This window comes from Antechinus flavipes, chromosome 2 (assembly GCF_016432865.1).
Source record: "Antechinus flavipes isolate AdamAnt ecotype Samford, QLD, Australia chromosome 2, AdamAnt_v2, whole genome shotgun sequence".
Taxonomy (NCBI): Eukaryota; Metazoa; Chordata; class Mammalia; order Dasyuromorphia; family Dasyuridae; genus Antechinus; species Antechinus flavipes.
In genome coordinates, this window is record NC_067399.1 from 515,175,682 (window position 1) to 515,202,921 (window position 27,240).

The 27,240-nt window shown below is 44.2% G+C and overlaps 5 protein-coding genes across 10 annotated transcripts; 1 reads left to right on the forward strand and 4 right to left on the reverse strand.

Annotated features, from left to right (window-relative positions):
- Window positions 1-36: 36 nt before the first annotated feature.
- TM9SF1 (transmembrane 9 superfamily member 1) lies at window positions 37-5,639 on the reverse strand. Of its 3 annotated transcripts, none has more exons than XM_051980521.1 (6): window positions 5,622-5,639; window positions 4,525-4,883; window positions 3,059-3,680; window positions 2,508-2,693; window positions 1,148-1,421; window positions 37-763 (listed from the first exon to the last, which is right to left on the reverse strand). In XM_051980521.1, exons 2-6 carry the CDS (start codon window positions 4,864-4,866, stop codon window positions 370-372), a joined length of 1,818 nt encoding a protein of 605 aa, XP_051836481.1. In that variant the 5' UTR covers window positions 4,867-4,883; window positions 5,622-5,639; the 3' UTR covers window positions 37-369. The 3 variants fall into 3 exon arrangements, with proteins under 3 accessions (XP_051836481.1, XP_051836480.1, XP_051836482.1); XM_051980520.1 differs by lacking the exon at window positions 5,622-5,639 and adding an exon at window positions 5,397-5,505; XM_051980522.1 differs by lacking the exon at window positions 5,622-5,639 and adding an exon at window positions 5,397-5,488 and having other exon boundaries at window positions 4,525-4,878.
- A 2,442-nt stretch (window positions 5,640-8,081) lies between these two features.
- Window positions 8,082-12,710, forward strand: TSSK4 (testis specific serine kinase 4). 3 transcript variants are annotated; one of them, XM_051980537.1, is made up of 4 exons: window positions 8,082-8,458; window positions 10,847-11,061; window positions 11,426-11,825; window positions 12,302-12,710. In XM_051980537.1, the coding sequence occupies exons 1-4, from the start codon at window positions 8,291-8,293 to the stop codon at window positions 12,485-12,487; spliced, it is 969 nt and encodes a 322-aa protein (XP_051836497.1). In that variant the 5' UTR covers window positions 8,082-8,290; the 3' UTR covers window positions 12,488-12,710. The 3 variants fall into 3 exon arrangements, with proteins under 3 accessions (XP_051836497.1, XP_051836498.1, XP_051836496.1); XM_051980538.1 differs by having other exon boundaries at window positions 11,462-11,825; XM_051980536.1 differs by having other exon boundaries at window positions 8,209-8,320.
- A 675-nt stretch (window positions 12,711-13,385) lies between these two features.
- On the reverse strand, window positions 13,386-16,293 carry CHMP4A (charged multivesicular body protein 4A). 2 transcript variants are annotated; one of them, XM_051980540.1, is made up of 6 exons: window positions 15,693-16,293; window positions 15,033-15,182; window positions 14,763-14,940; window positions 14,246-14,360; window positions 13,950-14,085; window positions 13,386-13,739 (listed from the first exon to the last, which is right to left on the reverse strand). In XM_051980540.1, exons 1-6 carry the CDS (start codon window positions 15,865-15,867, stop codon window positions 13,684-13,686), a joined length of 810 nt encoding a protein of 269 aa, XP_051836500.1. In that variant the 5' UTR covers window positions 15,868-16,293; the 3' UTR covers window positions 13,386-13,683. The 2 variants fall into 2 exon arrangements, with proteins under 2 accessions (XP_051836500.1, XP_051836499.1); XM_051980539.1 differs by having other exon boundaries at window positions 15,033-15,185.
- Window positions 16,294-16,387: 94 nt separating this feature from the next.
- Window positions 16,388-19,713, reverse strand: MDP1 (magnesium dependent phosphatase 1). The gene is made up of 6 exons (XM_051980542.1): window positions 19,023-19,713; window positions 18,765-18,825; window positions 18,566-18,676; window positions 17,079-17,186; window positions 16,886-16,971; window positions 16,388-16,743 (listed from the first exon to the last, which is right to left on the reverse strand). Exons 1-6 carry the CDS (start codon window positions 19,057-19,059, stop codon window positions 16,664-16,666), a joined length of 483 nt encoding a protein of 160 aa, XP_051836502.1. The 5' UTR covers window positions 19,060-19,713; the 3' UTR covers window positions 16,388-16,663.
- An 89-nt stretch (window positions 19,714-19,802) lies between these two features.
- On the reverse strand, window positions 19,803-27,083 carry NEDD8 (NEDD8 ubiquitin like modifier). The gene is made up of 4 exons (XM_051980544.1): window positions 26,880-27,083; window positions 20,593-20,640; window positions 20,358-20,440; window positions 19,803-20,171 (listed from the first exon to the last, which is right to left on the reverse strand). Exons 1-4 carry the CDS (start codon window positions 26,895-26,897, stop codon window positions 20,075-20,077), a joined length of 246 nt encoding a protein of 81 aa, XP_051836504.1. The 5' UTR covers window positions 26,898-27,083; the 3' UTR covers window positions 19,803-20,074.
- Between the last annotated feature and the right edge of the window lie 157 nt (window positions 27,084-27,240).

Below are 27,240 nucleotides of genomic sequence, written 5' to 3' on the forward strand. Positions count from 1 at the left end.
ACCCTGTCCTGCCCCGCTCCGCCTTCTGAGGCAGCGTTGTGGTTTCTTAACAAACTTTATTGTGACAGTTGTAAAAAGAAAATCATTGGAACCAAAACGAAAAGCAAATTAAAAATTCTAATATATAAGTCCTTCTATATATAGATATTTATAGATATTTATAGACTTGAAGGGCCTCTCCCCGGGGGGAGGAGGCCGGCTCAAAGAGCACATTGCAGTGGGAGGAGGGCTGGAGCCAAGCCACTTGGCACGACCCCCCCTCACTCCTCCACTTGCTGTCCCTTCCTTCTTCCCCGGGGGCTGGCTCCGGGAAAGGGCAGCAAGCTGTCCCAGCAGCAGAGGGGCCCGGGTCTGGGCTTCGCTTGGAACTCAGTCCATCTTGAGGTTGACATAGATGTAGCGGATGAACTTGAGGGAAGAGAAGAAGGAGATGGTGCCCAGCATGAGGAAGAAGACGTAGGCAGTAAGGAAGGAGTAGCCAAAGAACTCCACGGTCTGCACGGGACCCGACATGTTGGAGCGCCGCGCATAGTAGAAGACGGAGTAGAAGAAGATGAAGAGACCCGTGGAGCCCACGCTGAGTACGGAGCGCCACCACCAGCGATAGTCCTCCCCTGAGAGCTGGAAGTAGGTGAGTGCGATGGAGATGCAGGCGCCCACGCTCAATAGGATGGCGAAGACGAAGAAGAGGATGCCGTAGAGCGTGTATTGCTCCCGGCCCCACACAGTGGCGAAGATGTAGTAGAGCTCCACCGAGATGGCACTGCCAGGAGAAGCCGAGGGTCAGAGCATGCAGCTGCCCGAGGGCTTCTCCCACTCCCAACCCGGGTCATTTCAGGAGGCCAATCTAGACTGCCCCCTTTTTGATACCCCATGAAACACCTCCTCATGGGCCTATTGGTCCCCCCTTTGATCTATAAATTATGATAGACTTTAGTAACTACAGGAGAAAATAAAAAAAGAAATTATTAGTTCCTTATGATGACAGAAGTAATGTAACAGATGCACAATAAATTTCTAGAAAACTTTTTTAAAAATTGGAAATATTTTCTGTAGGATAGGACCAGACCAGCAATTTTATGATTATCTCTGAGGCTGAGCTAAGTTGTAGGGAATCAGGGGTCTAGAGGGTGGGAAGTGTAAATACCTGAAGGGCAAGAAGCCACCAATGGTCATGTGGACAACAGTAGACTTGTACCAGGGCTGGGCCGGGATCTCCCGGGCTATATTCTTGGTCCGGCAAGGGGCATCAAAAGGAGTGGCATTGTTCTTACCAAAGATGCCACCTATGACAGTGAGAGGGAAGCCCACCAGAAGCCAGACTGTTAGCAGCAGCAGGATGGTAGTGGCTGGAAGCGCTTGTGTCGATCCATTGGCCCAATGCACAGAATTCACCACACTCCAAGTCAGGAAGAAAGGCACTGCAGGGATGGGGCCCCCAGGAGGGTAGAGTCAGCATTGGAAGTCACATTCTTGGGGAGACCCACTTAGACTGGACCTGAAGGGGGAAGAGGGGGAACTAACCTGCCATTCTAGCCCTAGATTTCTATATAAATCTAGTCCTACCCCCACCCACTCAATTTTCCAATTATCCTTACTCTTGGTCTTGTGTCCAACTCAATAGGAGTCTCAATAATAGGGCTAAGTCTATCTATATGGGATGATTTAAGAGATGTGAGTAGAACTCATTGTTCCTGAATTCTTCTCACTTTCCACAAAGTCTGCTATCATATCCATAATTGAAAGTATTTGAATTAAGGCATTGTTCAAAACAAATAGTAACTAAGAGAGATGGTTACCCTCTATCACCTGTTATTAAAAATAATGAGCTGGTATCTATATAATGCTTTGAGGTTTGCAAAATCTTTTATGTTATCTAGTTTGATCTTTACAACTTGGTGAAAAAGATGCTATTATCATCTCCATTTTATAGATGAGGAATTGAAACTGAGGGATGTTAAGTAATTTGTTCAGATCACAGGGCTAGTGGGACAAGATTTGAGATCACTCAGATTTTCCTGACTCCAAGTCTAAGACTATCCAGTATAACATCACAATTATACTATCAAAAATGAGGCCTTACCTAAGAAATGGGATATGGCACTAATACATTTTGATTATTAGACTCTTAGATATACAAAATCATTAAGAATTCTGAGGGCAGGGACCTTTTGTTTTACCACTGTATAGCTCCAAATCTATGCTCCTATAATCATCTCAATGCTGAGGAGATCACTAAGAAAATTAAGTTTGCAATGCATTTTTGTTGAACTAGAGACTAGAAAAGTTCAGAATTAGACTACTCCCCTGGAAGGGCAGGCCTGGCTGGGGTATTGTAGTGAAGGTCCAGTAGCTATCATATAACAGATATGTAAGCATTCTCCTACAGGGGAGAACACTGTAAAAACAAACAAACAAACCAAAAAACCCTTTTATACAAATTTGCCTCAGGCCAACCCTCCTCTAAAGCCCATTTTGGCCCAACCCAGGGTGAGTGAAGTTCTCACCAGAGAAGAGGCTGGTGGTGAGAATGATGTTCCAGACCCAGCGCTCGCCTCCAATCTGCCGGTAGAAGTGGCTGGACACATAGCCAGAAATGCAACAGGTCAGGGCGTACAGCAAGATGGCTGCTGAGTTGATGGCGCCATGCCGGTGCACATTGAACATGCCCAGCAGGGCCATGACGATGATGCCTACAGAGTAATAGTGTGAAGCCTGTATTAGATTTTCCCTATCCAAATCAGCCTTTCCCCTCATTCAAACAGGAACTCCAAAGGAAGAATTTGTTCCCTCTTATCCCCTCTAAATGAAACTACCAATTTTTGTATTAAATCTGTAAATCCAGGGGTGGAACATGCTTTGTAGCTCTCCTATTTTTCAGGGATACTTTCCAACAAGAGAGTACCATAATTTGAGTTGCCGAGGCCAAGCCACCTCCCCCTTCACCTTATGAATAGAGCCAAGAGCCCTAGATTGCCTCACTTTCTAGGTCTTTCTTAGCTGGATCAATAGTCCCATTCCCTAGGGAGATATCTTTAGTTGGTCCTGTTCCCCTCACCAGTGCCAAGGGCCAGGAACTGGGCACCCACACCAAGCACAGCACAGAGCAGACCACGACATGGGGGAAAGCGGAAAACATCAGTATGGATAATCTTCCAGCCATTGTCACCCTGGTCAAAGTCATCGGTGGAACTACCAGAGTTTGGCTCCTCATCCAAATTGTAGCGGGCTAAGTCATTGCGAAGGACCCGCATGAGGATGACGGCTACAAATCCCACCAGTAGAAACACCAGCACCATAGAGTTGATAATAGACAGCCAATGGATCTCCAGTGTTCGAGGGAAGAATCCACCATCATCCCCATGGTGCCTATCTCCCCGACGTTCTGCTGAAGTCTCAGACCAGTGCACACTGTAAGTGTGAGTGAGGTCCAGAGGCTCTTCAGGCCGTACCACATCCAAGCTATGAGGCTTGACATCACGAACTGAGACATTGGCAAAAACAATTCGATCCCCATGGAATTCAAGGTGAAAATCCAAGTGAGTCCAGAGTCCTATCTTGTGACTATGTGGAAGGAAACCACTCTCTTCCATGTAGCCCACAAAGCCACGAATTGGCAGGTCATCCACTACAAATTCAAAGTAGTATAATTCCTCAATGGCCTGGCGCAGCCGTTCAACCTATGAAAGATAGATAGGATTGGACAAGATCCTCTCAGGACCAGGGTGGCAGAGGAAGAACTTCATTATATGATAATCAGTCCATTCTCCTGAGGATCCTCCAGAAGGGTGAAAATGACATTATGGTACTATATAAAAAAAAGGTGAGACCATGTTTCCTTATGGTCTGAATTCTGCCTTAAAACAGGATTTGCTAGAGGAAATATGGAAGAGGGTAGATATGAAGAAAAGGAACTGACAGCAGGGCAGCACAATGGATAAAATGATAAATCTGGAGTCAGAAGGAACTGAATCCAAATCTAGTTCAAATCACACTTACTAGCTGTGAGACCCTAGACAAATCCACAAGACTCCTGTTAGCTTCAGTTTTCCTTGATGCAAGGATAAAATGAGATAATTATAAAGCTCTTTGTGCTTCTGTAAGTGGTATGTACATGCTAGCTATTACTATTGCAAGAAATTTGTTGGATAAAACAATCTATTTGAGAATGAAAGATAAAATATTGCAAAAATAAAAAATAAAACTAGAATAAAAATTCCTACCCTCACTACTTTACAGCAAAGCTTCTAAACTGGGTTGCAATTCCACATGGGGTCACTTAACTGAATACATTATCATCAATATGTTGTCATCAGTAAATATTTGATTTGTATACCTATTTTACATATATACCTGAGGTTGTATAAAAATCTCTGTGGAAAAGGGGGTTGCAAGTGGAAAAAAGTTTAAAAAGCCCTGCCATATAGGATGATTATGAGGAAAAACACTTTTAAAATAAGAACATGCTATGAAAGTGTAAGGTATGATTTTAATAGGGGAAGAGGTAACCATAGACATGCTGACCTGGGCAAAAGTTAATCGCATCTGGCAGAGAGTCCGTTTCTCAACATTCTCTCTGAAGCGGATCTGATACATGGACTCGGCCATTCGGTCACCATCCAACACTTCGCCCAGGCTGAGGCTCTTGTGTCGGATCTTTTCAGGGGAGCAAACAGGCAGCTGGTAGTAGTGGTAGGTCTCCTGCGGATTGTGGTAAGGCCCCACCTTGTTGACATATAACATGACTGGGTCTCCAGGCTGATAGTGGGTCTCACTGGTCACCCCAGGAACGTGGCCAGAGCCCAAGACCAGCAGCACTGGCAGCCACAAGCAGGGCCCGCCTTGAGAGGCCTCCAGAGCTGTCATCCTGAAGGCAGCCTGACCTGGCAGAAAAGTCAGTGTCACACAAATCCAGCCCGACCCTCTCTCCCCGCCATACCTCAGAGCTCAGGCTGTGTCTTGGGCATATAAAGTGAGGATGGACGAGGCTCCTGTCCAAAGCCTCCAGCTTTAAGCTCCAGAGCCATCATTCACTACGTAGGTGAGCTTGGGCACATTACTGCCCCCTCCCCAGCCTCAGTTTCCTCATTTGTAAATTGAGGATGGGCTAGATGACCTATGTCTCCTTCCAGCTCCAGTTTAGGGTTCTAAGTAGTCAGACCTCTCTGTCCTGCCCTGAAAGGCCCCGAGCCCAGCTTGTGAGAACGCCCTCCTTCCTCCCCATTCATAAGCAGGCCCAGCTCGAGGCCAGAGCAGCCGAGTGTACTACCCCGGACCCTCCCCCGACCGCCCAGGGGCAGCCTCCGCGCCCAGCGCCCCCGCCCCGCCCCCGCTCCGTTTCTATGGAAACTTGACAGGCTCTAAATCCTTCCTCCTCCCGAGCCCTGGGTCCTCACTTAAGGCAGGAGGGGTGACCGAGGCGGCGCCGGCGGCGGCCTCTGTGGGCCCCTTTACTGCCCACGGGCTCTTGGTTGGGGTCTTTCCCAGAGCAGCGGCGGCGGCGCTGGAGAGGTCCTGACGTCCAATGGACCGCCCGAGTTAGGGCTGGCCCAGTACTTGCCTGTTTCTAGCAGCTACCCTGGCTGCAGCTTTAAACCCGATCCATCATCCTTCTCTCCTACCTTGGTCCCTTCCGCGGCAACGCCTTTCAGCGGGACTGTCTCGTGGCCAAGCCGGCCTGTTTCTGACTGCGGAGCGGGGGTCGGGAGGGGTAAGAGAGGGGGAGTTCTTTCGGCAAGCTGCCTGGGCAGCCCAGGACACGTCAAGATTCCAGGCTTCCGCCCACAGAGGGCGGGGACTTCACACGCCGCCACAGCCGCTCGGAGCTTCTGGAGCCCAGGAGAAGTCACACCCCCTAGCTGGACTTAAAAGACCGGCGCCCTTGCCTGCGCTAGGATTTGTGGAAGGGACTCTAAACGCCCCCCAGACCAACCCCTCTAATCCTGGCATTTCTGGAGTGCTTGTCGCGGGGTTCTGGTCCGAAGCATGGATGATAATGGTCGGGCAGGGGAAGGTGTGAAAGAGGGGACCCAGGAGAGAGATGTTCCATCTTCATTTGTAGACTAGGGAGCCGAGCCCCAGAGAGACTGAGGGACTAGTAGCAGAGGTTGCATTTGAACCCTGTATTCTTTACTCCAAATCCAGACCGGTCAGTGACCCTCCCTTGACGAGAAGCCTCCCTGGAGCATTCAGAGAAAAATCTTTAGAACCTACTTGGGCTCCCCCCTCCCCCGTGTGATGCAGTGATTGCGATAAAGAAGTTGAGACGCGTATCTAAATGCACTGCAATACAGAATATAAGGGAACAGAAGGAACGGGAAGTAGAAAGTCGGAGCGACAAAGAGAACTCTAAGTGATTTGTAGAGGTGGGCGTTGGGAAAGGGGAATGGTAGCAAACCGCCTGCAAAGCCTAAGCCAAATTGCCTCTCCTCTTGTCATTTTGATCAGAACTCTTCTCTCTCAGAGGTCCCCAGGGCCTGCTTCCTTCAGCCCTTCCACTGATTTCTAATTTCCAAGAACAAAAAACATGGTACCTGCTCAAAAGGATTATTTAGAGTTTTCGTGGTTCATGGGTGGATTGAACTGATTCTCCAAAGAGGAAAGATTACACCACCACCACTGTCACCTCCAATTCAAACACCATCAAAATAGGTGGGGGGCATTGCGCACCACCATTTCATGCCTTGAATTCAAGCAACAAAAAGACCGGAGAAATTCATCCCGAGTAGGTAAAAAGAGAATTGGGGTTTGGGAGACTGGAAAAACCTTTTGACTTTGATTCAAGTCAAATGCTGAAACATCTTTGTTCAGAGAGACCCACCTAGTGGTTCTACCACCTCCAGACATTGGGTATTTGCTCAGAGAAATTGAGACTTTTCTATAAAACTCAGATCACGCACAGAACTTCCTCTCCTCCTATTCCTGGAGATAAATAGATGGTTGGAGTACAACTCTCCATTAGACTACTGTTGGAGATGGGGCTAAAAATCACCACCCAATTCCAATTTGCCAGTGTACATTCACCCTTTTCCAGCCTTAATCCAAGTGCCTGCAGGCTTCAGCTCTCCATATGCACTGCTCCAGAAGGCTTGCTAAACAAATGATAGCTATTACAAAGTCAGCCAAGGATTGGAGATAGAATCATCCTGATCTCCCTTCTGTACACATGGAGGAAATGAGACTGCCGTCTGAGATGAGTGAGGCTTCTTCACTTACAGATATCTTAATATTCCACTGTGGGATTATTTCTGCACAGGATTATTTCCTTTCTAGCAATTTTCTCCTCAAGCATAAGATTAGAGAAGACCTAGTGATTAGTTATCCTCATTCAAATGATTCTTAGGCAACCACCCACTTTCTGGAATTGGGAATGTGACCAACATAAGAACTTAGGGCTCTAGGCCCAGCAGGGATAACTATTTTAGTAGAGAATTTAGAATTTTACCTGATGACTTACACAATAATGTGTATGTGTGATTTTCCAGCAGAGGACGAAATAGAAGAGGCCTACTGCTCTTAGAAAAAGTTATGGTTAAGGGTAGGAAGGGACCTAAGACATCATGTCATCTAACCCACTCATTTTATAGCTGAATAAATTGCAACCTTGAGAGGGACGAATAAATAGCCCAGCTACTCTATTCTGCTGAGTCCTAAATCTACTGTTCCATTGCATCTCCTTGAGCTGCCTTGCTGAGGAAGACTTTCTGTCCTATCTCTCTCCAGCATACCTCTGCAACTGCCTTTATTCCCTCCCAAATCCCTTTGAGATGAGTGACAATGACCATCTGGGTCATTATAGATTATCATGAACTTGACAGAAGAGTAAAGAAGTATCAGTGCAGGTACCTCACCTGGAGCTTGCCAAGGGCCCTGCAGGTTCCCAAGCCATGCTTCCTCCTTGAGCTATGTGGCCAGTAAGTGGGTGGAGAACAGATTGTGATGTGTGCGGAACATGGGAACTGAGGGAATTCCGTAACCAGGAGGAGGAAGAAGGAACAACAGCTACTGGAGACAAAAAGAGCAGTCCATCCCTCCTCCTTCCTCTCCCCCTCCAAGTTCCTATTAGACAACAAAGCCCTGTGCCCCATCCGGGGTATATATACAGGCAAGCATTTGGGGGCCAGCTTCATTTCGGCGCCGCAGCCCCCAGCGGCCAAGGGCGTCAGCCTCCCTGGACGAGAAAGTCAGGCTAGGTGAACATTCCCCTCAGCCCGCCAATGTTACTGTTACTAAGGGGCGAGGGGATGTCACCCAGGCACCAAAACAACCAACAACAGCCCATCGCTCTGTCATGGAAGAGTATGGCTATGAAGTAGGCAAGGTGATTGGTAATGGCTCTTACGGCACGGTCTATGAGGCCTACTACACTAAGCAAAAAGTCCATGTTGCTGTCAAGATCATCTCAAAAAAGAAAGCCTCTGAGGACTATCTTAACAAGTTCCTGCCCCGTGAGATCCAGGTGGGGATGGGAGAGGGAGGCAAGAGTTTGGAGGGTCAGGCTATTGGGGCCTTCATCAAGATGGGGCTAGGTATACCAGAGCCTCCCCCAAACAGGGCTGTAACTTATCCATGATCCATTCATTCAACATGGTCATTAACCTAACCTAGATTTCCTAATTCCAAGATCAGCATTCTCTTCAAGATAACCATGTTGCTTCCTTCAAATATCATCTTCTTCAGGAAGCCTTCCCAAATTCTCCCCATTCAGCAATGAGCTTGCCATGTATACCTCCCATAGGATTTTGTTTCACTTGTTTCACACCACACTAATGTACTTATCATAGATGAGATAGTGCTCTTTTTCTTGGAGTTACCTATTACAGGGATAAGATATAAACAATCATAGCAATAGCTAACATTTATGTGGCACCTACTATGTGCTAGCAACTGTGCTAAATGCTTTACAAATATTTTATTTGATCTTCACAACAACCCTGCTAGGTAAGTGCTCTTTTTTCTCATTTTTACAGCTGAGGAAATTGAGGCAAACAAGGTTAAGCAATTTGCTCGGAGTCACCTAGCCAATAAGTATCTAAGATCAGATGTCAATGCAGGCTTCTGGCCTCTAGGCCCAGTGCCATATGCACTGTGGTATCTAAGTAAACTTCCCCCTATCACATATTATACCAATAAATCACACAATTTATGCACAATAAATGTATCATTATATTGGATTCCAAACTGAGTTCTGAATTCCAATCTTGCCATTGATACTTATTAGCTGTGTGACCTTGTGTGGACTACTTAATCTTTCTGACTTTAGGTTTATTTATAAAATGGGGATGACCCAATCCATAGTATTATCACCTCAGAGGGTTGTTACTCAGATCAAGTGGGATGATAATGTAAATTGCTTTGACAACTTTAAAATTCATTTACTAATTGATGTTAGTGGTTACATTATTGAAGTGATTTATAAAGGATGGGTAGGAATTCAATTAGACAAGATGGGAGAGGTAATGGGTTAAGGGGTAAAAGGCATATCACTGAGAGGAGGCAGGTGACAAAGTCATCTGATTAAAATTTAGAATGAAAGATAAAAATCTGAGATAAGATGAAAGAGCTAAGGTGATATCTTGAATGCCAAAAGAGCTAGAATTTTGCTCAGGAAGCAAAAGAGTTATTTAGGATTTGTAAGCAAACTACTAAATCTATGAATATAGATTGTTATTCTGACAATAATATGAAGGATAGTTGTGGAGAGGGAAGAAGTGGATGCAGAAAGGCCTACTAGGCGGCTGTCTTAGGAGTCTGATAGGGTGATAATGTATCCCCTTGTACTAGGAAAATGGCAATAGTAATAGAGAGGAGGGAATGGATCCAACAGTGTTGCAAATATGAAATCAAAATAATTTAGTAACTAATTGGATGTGAAAGGTGGGTGAGAGAGGAGCAGGAAAGATAACACCAAAGCTGTGAACATGAAAGGCAGGATGAAGGCTAAAACAGTAAAGTCAGAAGGAAGAATGGGGTTTAGAGAGAAAGATAATAAGCTTATCTTTAGATGTATTGAACATAATGAGGCATTCTGGTGAGTTGCACTTGAGAAGTCCTTTGCAGAGAGACTATGTTTGAAGCCTTGGGAGAGAATGAGTTTGGCAAGAAGAGCAGAAGGCCAACAAGAAACTTTAGAGAAAGATGCAGATGAAGGGGTTAGGGAGAGGAGATACTGACAAAATAAGAGAAGTGATTAGGGTGGATAGAAGGAAAAGCAAGAGATGATCTGTGAATCCATAGCAAAAGAGAGTGTGCAGTAAGAGGGCACAATCAGTTGGGCCAAAAGCAGCGGTGAGCTGCTTTCCAGAGACTGGAAAGTAGCCATGGGATTTGGTGATATGTAGGTGATTTGAAATAGAAGGAAGCCTGATTGCGAGGGGTTTAGGAGAGTGATGAAGCAGAGGTATTTGGTACAAACTCCACTGATTCCAGGCAGTGTCTGATCCTCTCTCCATTCCAATACAACCCTCTCTCCTTTGCCAAAAGGAAAGGAGCCTAAAATACCGACATGGGCCAATTAGCTCACCTCTGCAAAGCATTTACCTCTGCTTCATGAAGTTTGATGGCCTCATTTGTCTTTACCACCTGCTTATTGGCTGTTTAACTCTCTTCTCTGACCCTGTTTCCTCATCTGTAAAATGATATCCCTCTCTCCCTGGTTAATAAGGTTATTCTGAGATTCAGATAAGATCAAGGTAAGTAAAAGAGCTTGGTTAAGCTATATAGTCTTATATAAATACAAGAAATCACTACTGTTAATAACTTAGTTATGAAAGGGAAGGAAAGTATTAAGAGTCAAGCCATGAGCTCTCCCCTGCCAGGTCTGATGAACTCCCTTCCTTGGGACCAGGTAATGAAAGTTTCGCGGCACAAGTACCTAATCAACTTCTACCAGGCCATTGAGACCACATCTCGTGTGTATATGATCCTAGAGCTGGCTCAGGGGGGCGATATTCTCGAGTGGATCCAGCGCTATGGGGCTTGCTCTGAGTCCCTTGCCGGCAAGTGGTTCTCCCAGCTCACCCTAGGCATCGCTTACCTGCATAGCAAGGGCATCGTGCACCGGTGAGGGCACTGCCATCTGGGACTTTTTGGCTCCCAGAGGGGGGTGGTCTCACTGCAGCTTACCTAGCCTCCTCTTTATTAACCTATTCCCCACCAAAATACATGCCTATCTCCTACCTTAACTCCCTTCTCACCATTCTCCCACAACTAGGCTAGTCTCTCCCTCTCCATTTCAATGATCTGTTTTAGACATTTAGAACCCTTTCTGTGCATAACAGTGTATACAGAGTAGCCTGACAACCCCCAAGTCTCTTGTCCTCAGCCATATACCTATATAACCCCAAACCCCAGCTCATTTTCCCCACCTCTTTCCTCTGACCCCTGACCCTCTAGCTCCCAGCCTAATACTGACCCCTCTCCCCAGCCCCTGCCTGACCCCCAGGCCTTCTGCTGCTGGTAGGGACCTAAAGCTGGAGAACCTGTTGCTGGATAAGCGGGAAAATGTGAAGATCTCTGACTTCGGCTTTGCCAAGATGGTGCCAACTACCGTCCAGATCCAGCCGAAATCTTCCCAACACCTCATGGGCTGCTTTTCCCACCTCAGCCAGACCTACTGTGGTAGTTTTGCCTATGCCTGCCCAGAGATCTTGCTGGGTTTGCCCTACAACCCTTTCCTCTCTGACATCTGGAGCATGGGTGTCATTCTCTACACCCTGGTTGCTGCCCATCTACCTTTCGATGATACCAACCTAAAAAAGCTGCTTCGAGAGACCCAGAAGGAGGTCAACTTCCCAGCTAACCACCCCATCTCTCAGGAGTGCAAGGTGCTGGCCTCCCTGGGAGGGCTGGGCCCTTGGGCTGACCCTTAGAAAGTGGGGTACAAATCCAAAAGGGACCACAAGAGGGTTGGGGGGAAAGCTCAATTAATTAGGCTCTATCCCAGGAACCTCACTTATTCCCACTGGCCCCATGACCAAAGCACTAGAGAAGGCCGATGGAGATAATTAACCACTTTCCTCTGGATCAGAAATTAGTTGAGTACAAGAAAACTTAAGCTTCCATTGCTACAGGACAGAGGAGGAAACTGACAGTTGCTCTTCCAAAGATCTTGATAACACCCTGCACTCATCCCCTATCTAAGTATTAACCCTGGGCATGTCTAAGGGAATCCTAGTCTAATCCTCTCCCTAGAGTAGTACTGTGGGCACTCCTGCTCCTATCTCAGGTCCAGATGCTGCCAGTGCCTAGGCAGCATAATTCAGGACAAGCTCAGCGATGGCCTCTCTCTCCCCTGCCCCAGAACCTGATTCATATGATGCTGCGCCAGGCTGCCAAGCGTGCTACCATCCTGGACATCCTCAAGGACCCCTGGGTGCTCAAGTTCCAGCCAGAGCGGCCCAACCATGAAATTCAGATCCTAGAGGTCCTGTGCGTACCACAAAGCTCCAACACTACCACCTCACGCCCTGCCGAGGTTGCAAGTTGAGTAGGACTGGGGAAGGAGTCAAGGAGAGGGAATTAATGTGGGCATGGGGAGCAGGACTCCTCCATCCTTCTTTTTTTTATACAAGAAATCATAATTCCCATTTAGTTTTATCAGCAGGGGGAAAAGAAATGATTTCCCCAGGGAAAGCTTGGAAAGAGTCACTTCTAGACTGTTATAGAGGTTGGCCTCCATCTGTAGTCTGCAAAGGTATTTTAAACTTAAATACTGGACTGTGATTTCTTTAAAGATATGTGCCTAAAGGGTTGGGGGGGAGATGGGGAAGAAAAGTGTCTTGGTTCTGCTTCTCTCCTCCTTCAAACTTAAAAAGGTGTTGACATGATTGCATTCTGTAAGTATTTCTCATAGTGACCTCTCACAAACACTGCAGTAGCAGGGTTCCAAGCAGAGATTTTACAGTACCTGGGACAGGGAGAGATGTCAACTTCCTACATATACCCTTAGCATCATTATGGTCTTTTGTTTTACCATAAATAGACAAAGGGAGCCAAACTGTGGGTTGTTTTAGGATCATAGAATCATGTTTAGACCTGGAAGTTATCTAACCATTGGTTATCTAGTCTGGCACCCTCATTTTATAGATGAAGAAAGTGACAGACCAGAGAGGTTGTTACTTTCCCCACAATCACAGAGGAAGCAGAATAGGGCCTCTTGACTCAATATCTAACTGCCTTGGTAAAGGAATAATTGTACTGCCAAAATTCTGTGGCAATATACTTGAAGAGTTTGATCAACTATGGTGCCGTCTAGTTAGATTTTACAGCTCAACACAGATTGCTCACATGATATAAACAATAAGGAGGAGAAATGATACTACAAGTCCCACCATCCCTTCTCTGGAAATAAAGAGAATGAAACAGAGACCTGAAGTAGGCACCTACAGGCTGGTAAGAGATGGCAGACAATGGGGGTCCATCTGCCCAATTTTATTGAGAGTAAGGACTTTTGTAACAGCTTCCAATGAGAACTCTCCTCCCCACCCCACACCTTCCAAAATCTCCAAAACAAAAAATAACCCCATTCCAGAGGTGTGCCAGGTGAGACATCAAATCCCTCAGGAAGGTCAGATTACGACCTCACCAGGGCCTCATGAGGTTTAAACCCTTCAGCTCAGTATGTTGGCACTTGGGGGAAAAGGAAGGGAATTAGATGAAGTTTCAAGAACATCAAAGCATTCTTCAGGATACCCAATCAACTAATTGTTTCAGTTCTTCTTCCTCATCAGCCTTGGAAGCTAAGGGGAAAGGAAACAAAAGAAGGGTTAAATTCCTTAGAATTCTCCAAGCAGCACCCCTATGATTACTGATGGCACCATGAGCCAATTTTCCCAACATGAATTTCAACCTGAGGCCACTCAAGACAAGAGGGATTAATATTACCCTTCCCACAGGCAATGTAGTGCTCAAGACTCTTCCTCTGGCTAAGCAAGGAGAATTCTTAATACCTGGACTGGTGGGTAAATGAGTACAGGGGACATCAGGCAGCTTGTCTAATGCTGCCTCTTCATCCTCTCCCATATTCAGTAGCTCTTGGTTCAATTTCTCCTGTTCTAGTTCCTCTAATTCCTCCAATAGCTCATCCTGGAAATGGAAAGTCCAAAATTTAATCAGAACACCTTGTACTGCCAAGAAATCACTCCAAAGACCCAAAGCTTTAAAGTCTACTTCCCAAGGGCCTCACAAATCCACTACTATACCTGGATTCCTTTTACTATCCTCAATACTACCCTCATCCTGTTACCTCATCCACATCATCCCCAAAGCCCATAGGCTGAGATATGGCATCAGAGATTTGCTGGGCTATTTCCTGCTGCTCTGTGATATCAGACATCAGTTCATCCACCTTGTTGATGTCCCTGTGGGTAGAGATATAGGTAGAAAATCATGCCTTTCATCCTGTGTTGGAAAAAAAAAAAAAACTCATTCCCATTCCCCTTGAAGTCTCATGACTTGATGGATCTAACACTCCCTGGAAGAAGGAACCAAGAGAAGTCTGCAGATGGGTGGGAACATGTTGCAGAGAAAGGGAATATAGAATCTTTGGGGAAATATTTGGGTTTTTGTTTTTTAAAAACCAGGTATTTTGGCCTGCTCCCTTCCCCTATGTTCTAACTAGGGGAAGGGAATGTTTTGAAGTGGGGAATTTGATAATTTGTAGAAGATTCTTTGCTTCTAAAAAGAAAGGAACACGAGGTCCTGTGGCCAGACCATTCTTTCCCCAGTGTTTGTGCCCATGTCCTCCTTTCCCCCGTACCCACATGTCCTGGTGGGCCTTGCTCATGGCACGGGCAGCCAGCCCCATGGTTCGAAGCACTTCAGCATTGGTGGTAGCATTCTCAATGGCTTCACGCTGTAATTCCAGGGTAGATAGAGTCCCATCTGTCTGTGCTAACTGTTGTTCCAGTCTCTTCTTTCTGCGTAGTGCCTGCAAGGCAGCTGATCCAGCCCACAGCCCACCCATCAGTGCTAGAAGCCCTTAGACTCTTTCCCCTCCAATGGCTTTGTCCTCTATACCTTTCCCCTAATACCTCTCTTGTTCTTGGTCCCATGCTTCTTAGCCGTTTGAAGTTCCTGCTGAATCTTTTGTTCTAAAAACTCCTGCTTCTTGATCAGTATCTTCTCTGTGTCTCGCAATTTCTGAATTGCCTTTTCAGGGCTTGGGGCCTCCTCCTTCTTCCCTGCTGGGTCCAATGGAGCAGGGGCAGTGTTGAGTAGAGGAAACCAGTCCAGCCCCTAGTACAGTTTCCATTGATCATGACTGGAGAAGAGACCTTAAGGCTTCTCTTCAAGACAGGACGTGTGTCCGGGGTTGCAGGAGGCAGGGGGGGGGGGGGGGGGAGAGGGGGTAAGGAGGGGAGAGGGAAGGAAGAGAGGGAAGGGATAGCAAAACTTGCAAAGAGACCCTAGCACATTAGTACTGACTCAGATCTCAGCCAAGAAAGGGTCCTATATGGCCTATACTCCTGCCCTCAAAATCCTGAACGCTTTCCTCAAGAATCAGAGGACAAAATAGGGGAAAGGATGTTTCTAGGAGGACCCAAACCTGCTGGTGCGGGAGTTGGGGTGTTCCCCTAATATTTCGGATTTGGTGATTTTTCTACCCTCTCCAGCCCCTTATAAAGGCAGGCCTCCAAAGATGGGCAGCCACACCTCCATTTACAGGGAGGCAAGGTTCTGCCAGGGCTCACCCCTGCCAAAGAGCCTGCCCAGGCCGCTCATGCTGATTCCCGGAACCCTGATGGGCCGCGACCCCCACACTTGGCCTTGGCCTCCCGAAGCTTTACCCACTTCCGCCTTTCCCAGAGGGGCCGGCCCCTCCTGCCAGCACCCGGCCAATCGCAACTCAAGGTTCAGGCTCATCATAGGGCGTCTCCAGCCTGGAGACCTGGGAAAGTATATCCCGAACAGCGTGTTCGTCACGTGATGACAGTCACCTGACTAATCCCCCCCTACACATACACACATTTTAAAGGGCCCGAGTTTCCCGAGTTAACCACGGACCAGTAAGAGTTGTTAGTCATTGGCAGCGGAGCTGGAGGACATTGGTTAGGTCTGACGGGACTTTATCTAGTCTGATGAAACTGAGGACCACGGGGGAAGTAGAAAAAGCCCTGACCTGGCCAGTCTGAGTCATGGCTCTGCGCCTGTCCTTCCTGAGACCCTGCCCTGGGAACTCCTGCTCGGGCACCCAGGTGTGACCGCCCTCTCGCCCTCCCCAGATCTCCACAGCCACTGAGATAAAGCCGTTTGCCCCAGAGTAACCTAATGGGCTCTGGAGCCAGTCTCTCCAGAGGGCCAAGGGTCTGTGCCGGGTTGCCTGGTCCCTCTCCTCCAGTGGGAGCTCGGTGCGCTTTGGTAGGGACAGGCAGAGGAAGTGCAGAAGTATGTCACAGGAAGTTTTATTTGCTGAGCTATATTGTGATAACACACCAAGAAACAGCACTGGGGAGCAGAGTCTGGCAAAGGGCCTGGCATCGGTGCTGACCCACATACATAAGGACAAAGAGGGCTTATGGCGAGGGAAGGTTTTGTAGGCTCACGCACAAATGTTTTTTACAATTTACAGATGGCCTGAAAATGCATTCCTCAATCTTGTTCTCTTCCTGCTGGTGTCCATGGCCAGGGCTTCCATCTGCAGGACTGAACTTGGGAGTTCATTTCAAGACTCTGCAAATGTTTCCAGGCCCTTAGTCAGAGTGTGCAAATTCATTTCACTCTGAACGTGAATACAGGTGACACCTAGGAAAGAATGACTGCATGAGAACAGTCTTACCTCTACCATTTTGGGGCCCTTAGCATGCAAACTAGCCATCCCCAATCTTCCTCCCACCCCATATATAATATCTAAGGCCCCTTTGCCGCCCCCACCACCATTCAGTACCCAGTTTGCTGACATCTATAATGTTCCGCTTCTCATCATCAAAGAAGATCATTTTGGAATAGGGGATACCACTCTTCTGCTGCAATCTGAGTGGAACAGGGCTTTGTGAGGATGGGGAGTTAGTTTCCCACTCCCACCATGACTGTCAGGCAGATCCAGTCATATTTTTCTTTTCCTTCTTTGCCCTGAATACCTCTCAAAATGTGTGATCTTGCAACCTGGATAGATTTCCTTGTGTGCAAAATATTTATCGAGGTCAAAAAGCTCCAAGAGCTGATTGGCTCCATGAATCTCACTGGTCCTAAGGTGAAGAGACAGGAAATGGTTATAGGATGGAATTAAGTCAAAAATACAAGAGACTTGGAAAAAGCAACAGATGAGGAAACTCATCTAAATGAAAGTTAAAATGCAAAGTTGTACAAATTAATATCTAGTTATTAGCCCCTTAAAATTTTACTCTCACTTAAAAGTTAACTCTCACTATTCTTTAAAAAGGAAATAGAGATTTCTTAGCTTTTTATTTCCAGCCATAGGCTTTCCCTGCCCTGTAGAACCTAGGTCCTTTTCTAATTGCCCCTTTCCAGTACTTTATTTCTTCCATCATGGTATATACTCCTATCATGTCATGTCACTAGCCATTTCTCAAACTCTGCACTTCCTCACTTCAATGTTACTTGGCAGTTAGACTCAGAATATAAATAATTTTGGAAAATTAAAAGTAACAGAACAATGATGAGATACATGATAGGGTATGAGCAGACTGCTGCATATAAACCATACACATGTTACATATGAGGAATCGAAGCAACAGAGTATAAAATACATCAAATAGATGTGTACAAAATATGGGATGGTCACATGACAGGAACAAAGTGACAGGTGGACAGCCAGAGTGATCTACTGGTACCCCTTTGATATCAGAAGAATGCCAGAAAATTTTGAGTTCAAGCACTACCTCAAGACACATACTGGCTGTGTGACCCTGGGCAAGTCGCTAAAATTTCAATAATCTAGGTAATTATGACTATTTTCTAAAATTATAATTTTAAAATTTGCAACTTCTCCCTCCTAACCCACCCCTCCTTTAATAAAGCAAGGAAAATAAAACTTGTTATAAACTGTACAGTCTAGCAAAACAAATTTCTTAATTGGCCATGGCTAACGCTCCCCCTCCCCTCCCCCCCGAAAAAATCTTAATCTGTACTTTGAATCCATTGTTAATGTATCAGAAAGTAGGCAAGCATAACTTCTGGAATTCTAGGTGGCCATTGTATTCATCTTGACTTTCTAGCCTCCCAAAGACTTAGATGATAAATTGTTTAAAAAAAAAAAAGATTGTAAATCTGAAATCTGTCCCTGTTCTGGAATGTTCTACATTTTCAAGAGTCTTTTTCTATCTTTGAGACTCAGATTACCACCTCCTCCACAAAGGCCTTTCCTAACAGATCCAGGTGAAACATTCCCCTCATACTGAATAACTGTTCTGCCTCCTTGGCCCTCATCATGCTCTACCTCGCATATTTATCGCTATGCTAGTTATAGGCCTCTCAAGCCCAAGGAGGTGATGAATTTTTCTTGAAGGGAGGGTCTGTGTGCATTTTTGCTTCTTTGTATTTCCTAACCTTTGGCAAAGAGTAAGTGCTCCATAAAAAAGTGCTGTATGGAACAGGCGGTCCTTACCGGGACGCAGCCGCGATGGTCACCCCCTGGCCATGCAGACGTTCCAGCACATCCGGCACTTCTGGGTAAAGTGTAATGATCTGGTTATTGCTGTCCCGAATACTCCCGTCCCTAGAACAGGCAGAGAGGAAGAACTCAGCTCAAGCCCCACCTTCCCACCCAATACATGGGCCTTAGCCCTGCCTTCATCTCATCTCACCTGTTCCTATGAAATGGGGGTTCCACATGAGTGTCAACCCAGAAAGGCCAGAGTGTGTAATCTGCAAGGGAAAGGTAGTGGGTTTTAGCGGGCTCCCGTCTAGAGCTGAGGGGGCGGAGTCCAGGGAAACTCGTGTTCCAAAGAGGAGGGGCTTAGCGAGGAGAGGGCGAGGAGTAGGGGCCGACTCGAGTCCGAGATGTGAGGAACAGGGCACCTCTCTAGTTATGCACACCCTCTCCCATTCCGCGGTGCACACACCCAAGTCGAAGACTGCGAGCTGCGGCAGGCGGGCCATGACTGACAGGCGCTGGACTGCTGCGGAGGTAGCACGGGCTTGCCGCCTTCAGCAAGCCACCATATTTGATCATGGAGAGAAGCCAGCTAGAGCGCCGGTTCTTGGAGTCTGTCCCGTCCCTAAGCCAGTGGAGCCACCCAGAGTTGAAGCTGAGGCACGGCAGAAGACATCTAGGTACTGCGGCTAGTACTGTTAACACTCTTGAAAACTTCTCACTGGCCGGGATCTGAGCTGTCCACAGGACTTATTTTACCCTTATATAAGTCATCTTTCAATCAGACCCAGATGCAGAATGTAGATACTTTTAACTCCAAATCAGTTCCTTCTTCCTTCAAATTCCCCAAAGCCCCTTCCACTACTCTCCATTACTCCAGACCACCTTTCTTATCCTGATATTCTCAGGCACAGCATCACCCCTCCTCACCTTGTCTTTTTCACAGTAACTAACCACTAAGCCATAACAAGGAAGCAGGTAGATTAGAGCCCTAGATAAAAGCTCCCTCTGTAGAATAGTGATCATAAAAATCATATGGTGCCTGAACCCATTTCCCAGGACCAGCAATGTTAAAATTTTAACTCTCTTGTATTCCACCATCAATTTTACACAACCAAATTTACTCCAAGGTTCTGGATCCTAACGGCTCCATTCTTATCTTTAACATACCTTTTGGGCCTGATAGAGTTCTGTCAGGATTATGATCCATCTTAGGTTACATTTGAGCACGGTTAAGGAAACATTCCAAGAGGCTGGGAAACGTCTTTATTAACAACCAGGACACAGCCATTAGGGAAGGGGCAGGCGAGACCACAAACTAAAAACCAACAGCTAGCAAAGGGCTCCACAGGCCCAGAGAAATGGACCCTGGGGTCCTCACAGATCTCCCAGCAATAGACAGAAACACCTGGGCATCTGTCCTGGGGAGGAGGTGGTGGTTCTGTTGTTCCAGGAAGTGGAAGGGTATATGGCGCATCATTATGAGTGATGGGGTAAGGGGACAAAGTAGAGGGAGGTCCATCACCGCCCAAGACTACCTCCCCCACGAAGAGCCAACACCAAATGGAGTACTGAGCCCCCTTGAATCTTGTAATCAGCAGCTGTCTTCTCGTCGTTCCTAGCAAAAGAGAAAAAAAGACTAGGTGGCTGACAATTTCATCCGACTTAGAACTATCCTACAGGAAACCTGCCTCAAGAAAGAATGAATAGTCCCTGCCTCCCTGCCCTCCCTTCATTTCCTGATTTCTTATTTGTTCCCTTATCTGTAGGACTGACATGACCTTTACTCCCCCTTTAAACTCACATCTGTTTGCCACTGTAGATGAGTCGCTGCTGCTGTGGAGGAATTCCTTCTTTCTCTTCCACTCGCTCTTTGATCCGTTCCACCTAAAAGGGGATGAAATGGAAAAGATTGCTGGGAGATGGGGCCAGGAAAATAGAGAGTAGTCCTGGGGAAAACATTGAGATATATATATATAAAAAGGGGAGAGAGAGGAATACCAAGAAATCATAATAACTGAGGGGAGGAAATATATTACCTTGTCTGTGGGTTCAATGTCGATCTCAATTTCCTTTCCTGTCAGCGTCTGAAATAGACAAGGGCTTTGTTAGTTCCCATAGCCCAATTCACCTATATATAATTACTTTCCTATTAGGTCCTAGCACCCATGGAACTACTACCATTATTAGCTAGATGAACCTTATCAAGAAACTTGGATTGGAAAATCAAACAAATTGTTTCCCCTGAAATCTTGAATTTTAACATCAATGATCATTACATGTTTTGTCTGGTTTGCTTTGGACTATCTATTCCAGTCACCTCATGACAAAATTCCTCACCAAAATTAAAGAGAACATTGGTTCTGTTTGTGATGAGATGTCCAATGAGAGATGTCCTTAGAAAACTAATTAATGCCAGAAACACAGAGATGTTGCTTTATAAAAATCTGATGAATAGACAACCATAAATATCCTCACAAACTACCAGGGATCATCTTTTGACTATACTTCAAGAACTATTAATCATTCTTTTTCAAAATCTTTCTCAATTTAATCACTTTCATTAAAATTTTAAATCCAGACTCTTGAATGTCATGGCCCTTAGCTAACTCCATCATATGCTACTATCCTTTTCCCAACACAACTCCAGAACTGTACTTTCAAGTTTAATTTAAAATAAAAATAACTTATAGCATTTATACATCACAGAGCTTTGTAAAACAATTTATAAATATTATTTAATTTTATCCTTAAAATCCTAAGAAGTATGGTTATCCTCATTTTACACACAAGGAAACTGAAGCATCAAAAGTTAAATTATTTGCTCAAGATCACACAGCTATTAATATCACGTCCAGACCTGAATTCAAGTCTTCCTGATTCTAGGTCTAGAATGCTCTATCCATTATGCCACCTTTGTATAATTGTACAAATACAGACCTAGATTGTCTGCATAGAAGCTAGATTTCTGACTTGGCCCTCTACACTGTCGGAGGTTTTTCCAGGCTAACCAAACATTAAGTATCAATTTGACATCTTTGTAACCAGTATTCCCCCTTTTCCTCCAGCACTGAAAAGTGAGCATGTGCATTTATACATTTAATTCTATTTTCTCTCATCAAGGATACATACTACATCTTTGAACAATAGCTTTATAGTGTTTATTCTCTATTGTGTGAGCACATTGGAAATGTGTTCATTTCCAATGAAATTCCTTTTTAAATTTTCCAACATGTCCAACCTATTTCTTTTAATTAGATATACTCTCATAGCGGGCAAAAGATAATGGGACAAATGTTGCAGTGACACCCTTACTGGTGTAATAATTTTTATTTTCTGCTCATATATTTGTATTTATTATACATTTGTAAGTCTAATCCCCTCAACTGGAATGTAAACATTGAAAGGACAACAAAAATAATGTTCAACCTATGCTTTATTTCCATCCAACCTGCCTAACCAAGCTACAGCACCTACTAAGCACTCACATATGAGTTAGGAAGATAATGGATATAGTTCTCAGATTTACATCACACAATGAGAGATATATGGTTAAAGAAAAGGAAGACGCTCTTGATCATGGGAAAGTCATAGGGTTAACAATCTAGAGTTGAGACTTTAGACTCCATCTAATACAACCCCAAAGGCAAAGAATTTAATTTTTATCTTTGTATACCCCGTGCCTAGTGTAGATAAAGATACAATTAATCGACATAAGATGAGGAAACTGACATCCAGAGCAGGAACTTGCTCTGGTCTAGAGGAATTAAGTACTAAATAGACATATAAGGGCAACTGCTGTGTTACTCTTTTTCACCTAAGAGCCAAGAGGACCAGAATACAGGATTAAGTACTAAATAGACTTATAAAGGCAACTACTGTGTTATTCTTTTTCATATTAAGAACCAAGAGCAGCAGGAATACAGGAAATCCTTCTCCTCTCTTGCCCCAGATCTCTGGGAAGTCTGTTCTCCAGTCTTCCCTTTCCTTCCCTGGTTCCAGAGGAGACAGAATAATACACATTCCAGGAAGCCCCTTTCTTTCAATCCTTCTGTCAACATCCTCATTATTCCCATTCCCTTTACTTCCTCCTGAATGAAGACCCCCATCTCTACCCCTGCTCTACTCTAGCCTTATATTTAACCAATCAAATCAATGTGTCAGTAAGCTGTCCCACAACTTGCCATTCCTGTGATTTCCCTGATCACTACTCTCCTGGACGCATTATCTTCCACAATTAGAATATTAAGTTCCTTAGAAGCAGAAAACATCATGCTTTTGGTATCTCTTTGTCAACAACCTGACACCTTGCACATAATAAATGCTGAATAAATTCATTTTAATTCATTCACCATCCAACTTTTGCCTGATGGATGAATTCAATCCTATTTAGCTGAGTTACTGTTTAACTCTGTAGTGGACACAAAGCACAAGACACAGTTCTTGCCCTCACTGGACAGATGGGATTTAGAAACATGAAACTATAGAAACACAAAACCAAGAAGGAAGAAATAAAAAAGTATGCAGTGAAGTGCTACATCGAGTAAAATAAAACATAATAATAATAATAATTTTGTGGAGCTTTAACATGTGCAAAAAATTATACATATATTATTGAAATTATTCTGGCAATAAACCTATGAACTATTATTCTTATCCCCATTTTACAGTGGAGCAAACTGAAGCACCAACAGCTTACAAACATGATTTGTCCAGGATCACACAGTTTGCAAATATCTAATGCAGGATTCAAATTTGGGTTTTCCAGACTTCAATATGTAAGTTAAAATAATATTATGGATGGTGAGGACAAAGAGAGACTGGAGTTATTGGGAAACACTTTATAAGATATATACTAATTAAGTGACCCAAGTTGATTCCCATTGAATGTTCTATACTTTTCCAAAAGTTTCTAGGAAACACTGTCAAATCTTTTTTTTAGCCTTTAATTTATTTTATTTAATCTTTACTAAATGTTGTATCTTTCTAATTGAATCTAACTTCCTTGAGAACAGGGACTGTTTTGTCTCTATAGTTTCAGCATCTGGCATAGTGCCTTCCCTGAACACAGTAGGTATAACTGGTACTAATTTGAAACATGGGCTTAAATGAGACTTTTCTAAGGTGAAAGACAATGAAGAATCATTTGCAGACATTTGGGAATATCTATAGTTTCCTAAATTACTTGTTTTTCTTCTTCTTCTTCCAATTGCATTGATTTTTCTACTTCACTATGTTTTAGAAAGATTAATTTGATGTTGTGTAGAAATAGAAGGAAAAAAATGAAGCTAGAAAGTCATTACAATAATCCAGATGTAAGACAATAAAAGGCTGGACTAGACTATGGCAGTGAGAATGGAGAGAATGGGATAATCGCAGGAATGAGTTCAAAGGAGGATTCAATAGGCCTTGGTAAAAAATTAGATATACAGGATGAATACTTGACCTTAGGAGAACAGGCAATTAATGTGATGAAGGAAATTTGGAAAGAGACTGGTTTAAGAAAATGAATTCAGTTTTTGGTGTAGCTAGAAGATACAAAAGAATACCTAAGTGGAAACATCCAACAGGCTACAGGGGACTAGAAGCTGGGTGAAAGCTAAATATATTAGTTCAAAAACAAAACCAGTACAAAGAGAATGCACTAACTGATCCTTGAGGGATAATCAATTTATGAAACAAAAGGAATCAATGAAGAAGGCAACAAGGGATCAATCAGTAGGTCAAGAAGAGAACTAAGGTGGTAAATCATTATAAAAGCAAAAGATGGAAAGAATTTTATGAGAAAATTGCTCAACTTTATCAAATATTCTAGAGGAGACATAAGGGCCACTGAAATTTGGGGAGAGGATCATAAGTAAATATAAGTTTTGGCAGCATGATAAGTATAGAAATCAAAGTTTCAGAGGATTGGGAGAGAAAAATGGAAGACGACACTAAAAGGTTACTCATTCAAGAAATTTAGCACTAAAAAAAAAAAAATGGAAGTAGTAGTAAGATTTATTGTTTTATTTAATCCTGTATAGAAGACAAAGGAATAAGGAAAGCAGTTAGTTGAGGAGTTAAGATTGAAGACACTTGACAAAAATTAGTAAGGGGTGAAGAAAAGTAAACCAATAGTCAAATATAGATTTAAGGAAGGAAGAAAGACTTTTTTTTCTTCTGAGACTAGAGAAAAAGATGAGAGGACAGATGAAAAGACATATGTTGAGGGAATATGAGGGAGCTCATATTGGATAGCTTCAATCTCCTCACTAAAGAAGGAGGTAAGCAGAATTGGTCAATGAGAAGTACAGAACAACTTATTGCGGGAATATGCTAAGAAGTCAACAAGAAGTAATTATTGCTAAGCAGAATTGAGGGTTAGGATCATAAAATCTAGTACTGGAGCATAATTTTGACCCTGTTTGACCCTGTTATTTTATAAATGAGGCAAATAAGGCTAAGAAAAATTAAGTGGCTTGCTCAAAATCACAAAGGTAACCAGTGACAGAAGTAGGATATGAAATAGGCCCACTTATTTCACATCTAGCAGTTTTCCTACTGTATGGGCTGGTTGTACTCCATGAACTCAGCAGTTTTGGAAAAGAAAGTTTGGCAGAAATTAGGTTTAAGCCACATCCTGAATCACATACCTATTATAATAAGCTCCAATGAATGTATGATAAAAATATAAAAGGTCACAATATTAAAAAAAGAGAGAGAAAAATGGAAATACTTAGCAAATCTATAGGTTAGAATTCTTTAACAAGACATGGAGTAATAATAAAATATAAAATAAACAGCTTTGATTACACAAAATTGGAAAAGACTTACAGAAACCACATCAACACTAAAAAAAAAAAAAAAAAAAAAAAAAAGGAATAGGCAGTAATAGGAAAAAAGTAGAACAGCTGTCCCTAAAGTGTAATATAGCTAGGAGGAACCAGTGTGTGGGGCTGATGGTGGGGAAAGGATATAAACAGATGACTAGACTACAAGAATGGCATTCCCGTTATGCCTTAGCAAATGACCCTTTATAGTCCTTACAGTATGGTATTTCCATAAAAGATGACCTATAAACATGAAAATGTCTACAGAACTAGGAGAATCATTGACTGATGCTCTTCTTCCCCTTTCCCAAGCTTCTATTCCTTAAATTTATCCAAATTTATGGTATTGATTAATCAGCTACATAGAAGAAAAAAAAAAGTTACAAGAAAGGGTAGAAAAAACACATTTAAAAATAACTGTGAATAATTTGGTAAACCATAATTCAGAAAAGGATAGGTTTTGTTTTTTTTTTTTTTTTTTTTTAGTAAAGTAGAACTGTAAGAAGTAAGGAGAAAATAAAATAACTTCATATATGATGAAGAGGCAGTTTTAGAGGAAAGTTAGTGTTAGTCCTAAATACTGGGCACTAAGAAATAGCTTAGCGTAAGAAGATGAAGCTGACAGTGGGAGAACCTCATCAGTGTCCCACTCAGAAAGTCAGATGCTCAAGGAAAATACTCCAAACTTGAGTCTTGAGAGGAGCTTGGGATGCCACTAATGATGTCAATATGACTTTCAAAGATTTGAAGGCGGAAGTTACAAGTTCAAATCCAGTTCTAGCACTAGCTGTGTGATCTTAAGCATACTCTGAAATCTTTCTGGACCTATGTTACCTCATGTATAAAATGAAAGGATTGAGCTAGATAATATATAAAGTCGCTTGCAGCCCTAAAAATGATCCTTAATATGCCAGGGTCAATGTCATGAATATGCATTATTGAGAAACCAGTTAAAGGGGCTAGAAGGAAAAAGGGTAAAAGGGAAGTGTTCGTTTGCTGGTCGAAGGACAAGTCTAAGGAGGAGATATGACAGAACAGTGAATCTGGAGGCAGAGGGACCAAGCTCAAATTCTACTTCTGATTCTGGGGGCATATATGACCGTGGGCAAAATAAGGCCGTACCGGACGGTCTCTTTAAGCCTCATCTCTAAAATTATGACCCTAAATTTCAGATGTGCGCATGAGAAGAGGGGAAAGCTCTCCAGGCCCCCAGAGACAAGTACACAAACCCAGCCGGGGGCTAGCCGGGGAATCTACGAAAGGGACGAGAATAGAGGTTGGAGGCGCGGCCTTGCAGCCCCTGACCTGGCACGGACCCCAAAGTCTGTCCTTCCGAAACCCCCAAGCTAGACTCTGCCCCAGTTTCCCATCAACGCTCGCGCCCAGCCTCGGGGTTGTCAGTGTCCTACATCCCTACGGGGAGGCCAGCCTCACTCTTTTGTTGCTCTGCCTCTCTGGGATGGAACAATCAAACCCCGTCCCCGTATTTGTCAGCAAGGCTTAGAGGATCCCACCTTCACTTTGATCAGCATCTTTCCCCTGCACACAAGGATCTTGTGGATGAATCGCTGCTGCTGCCGCCGCTGCCTCCGCTCTCTAGCACTCTGCCAGCAGGGGACTTCCGCTTCCGGATCACCGTTTGTATTCCAGGCCCCTGTAATCTTCCGATCTGATTTCCTAACATTAAATATTCAGGGATTCAGCCCCTTCGTCTTAGTGACTAGGTTAACAAAAAAGGTGACCGGCTACTTATGCCGGACCCGTCGCCTTCGAGGATCTGGAAGTCTCCACAGCCCGAATTCTTCCGGCCAACGAACAAGATTCATTTCCCGTCATACCCCGCGACAATCCGGCCAGTCCCGCTCATCCTCTGGG

Coding starts and splice junctions, on each gene's coding strand:
- CHMP4A (XM_051980539.1), bottom strand. CDS start 15,867: ATGATGAGCCTGAACCTTGAGTTGCGATTGGCCGGGTGCTGGCAGGAG. Junction 15,186..15,692: donor GGGCAGGCTCTTTGGCAGGG/GTGAGCCCTGGC, acceptor CATTGGACCCAG/CAGGGAAGAAGGAGGAGGCC. Junction 13,740..13,949: donor TCATTTACCCACCAGTCCAG/GTATTAAGAATT, acceptor CTTTCCCCTTAG/CTTCCAAGGCTGATGAGGAA.
- NEDD8 (XM_051980544.1), bottom strand. Junction 20,441..20,592: donor ACATTGAACCCACAGACAAG/GTAATATATTTC, acceptor ATCCCCTTTTAG/GTGGAACGGATCAAAGAGCG. Junction 20,172..20,357: donor ATCTACAGTGGCAAACAGAT/GTGAGTTTAAAG, acceptor CTCTTTTGCTAG/GAACGACGAGAAGACAGCTG.
- MDP1 (XM_051980542.1), bottom strand. CDS start 19,059: ATGGCCCGCCTGCCGCAGCTCGCAGTCTTCGACTTGG. Junction 18,826..19,022: donor GCTCGCAGTCTTCGACTTGG/GTGTGTGCACCG, acceptor TTTCCCTTGCAG/ATTACACACTCTGGCCTTTC. Junction 16,744..16,885: donor TATAGATGTCAGCAAACTGG/GTACTGAATGGT, acceptor ATTCTTTCCTAG/GTGTCACCTGTATTCACGTT.
- TSSK4 (XM_051980537.1), top strand. CDS start 8,291: ATGGAAGAGTATGGCTATGAAGTAGGCAAGGTGATTGGTAATGGCTCT. Junction 11,062..11,425: donor AGCAAGGGCATCGTGCACCG/GTGAGGGCACTG, acceptor CCCTCTCCCCAG/CCCCTGCCTGACCCCCAGGC. Junction 11,826..12,301: donor CCATCTCTCAGGAGTGCAAG/GTGCTGGCCTCC, acceptor CCCCTGCCCCAG/AACCTGATTCATATGATGCT.
- TM9SF1 (XM_051980521.1), bottom strand. CDS start 4,866: ATGACAGCTCTGGAGGCCTCTCAAGGCGGGCCCTGCTTGTGGCTGCCA. Junction 3,681..4,524: donor TGCGATTAACTTTTGCCCAG/GTCAGCATGTCT, acceptor TATCTTTCATAG/GTTGAACGGCTGCGCCAGGC. Junction 1,422..2,507: donor CACCACCAGCCTCTTCTCTG/GTGAGAACTTCA, acceptor CCATCCCTGCAG/TGCCTTTCTTCCTGACTTGG.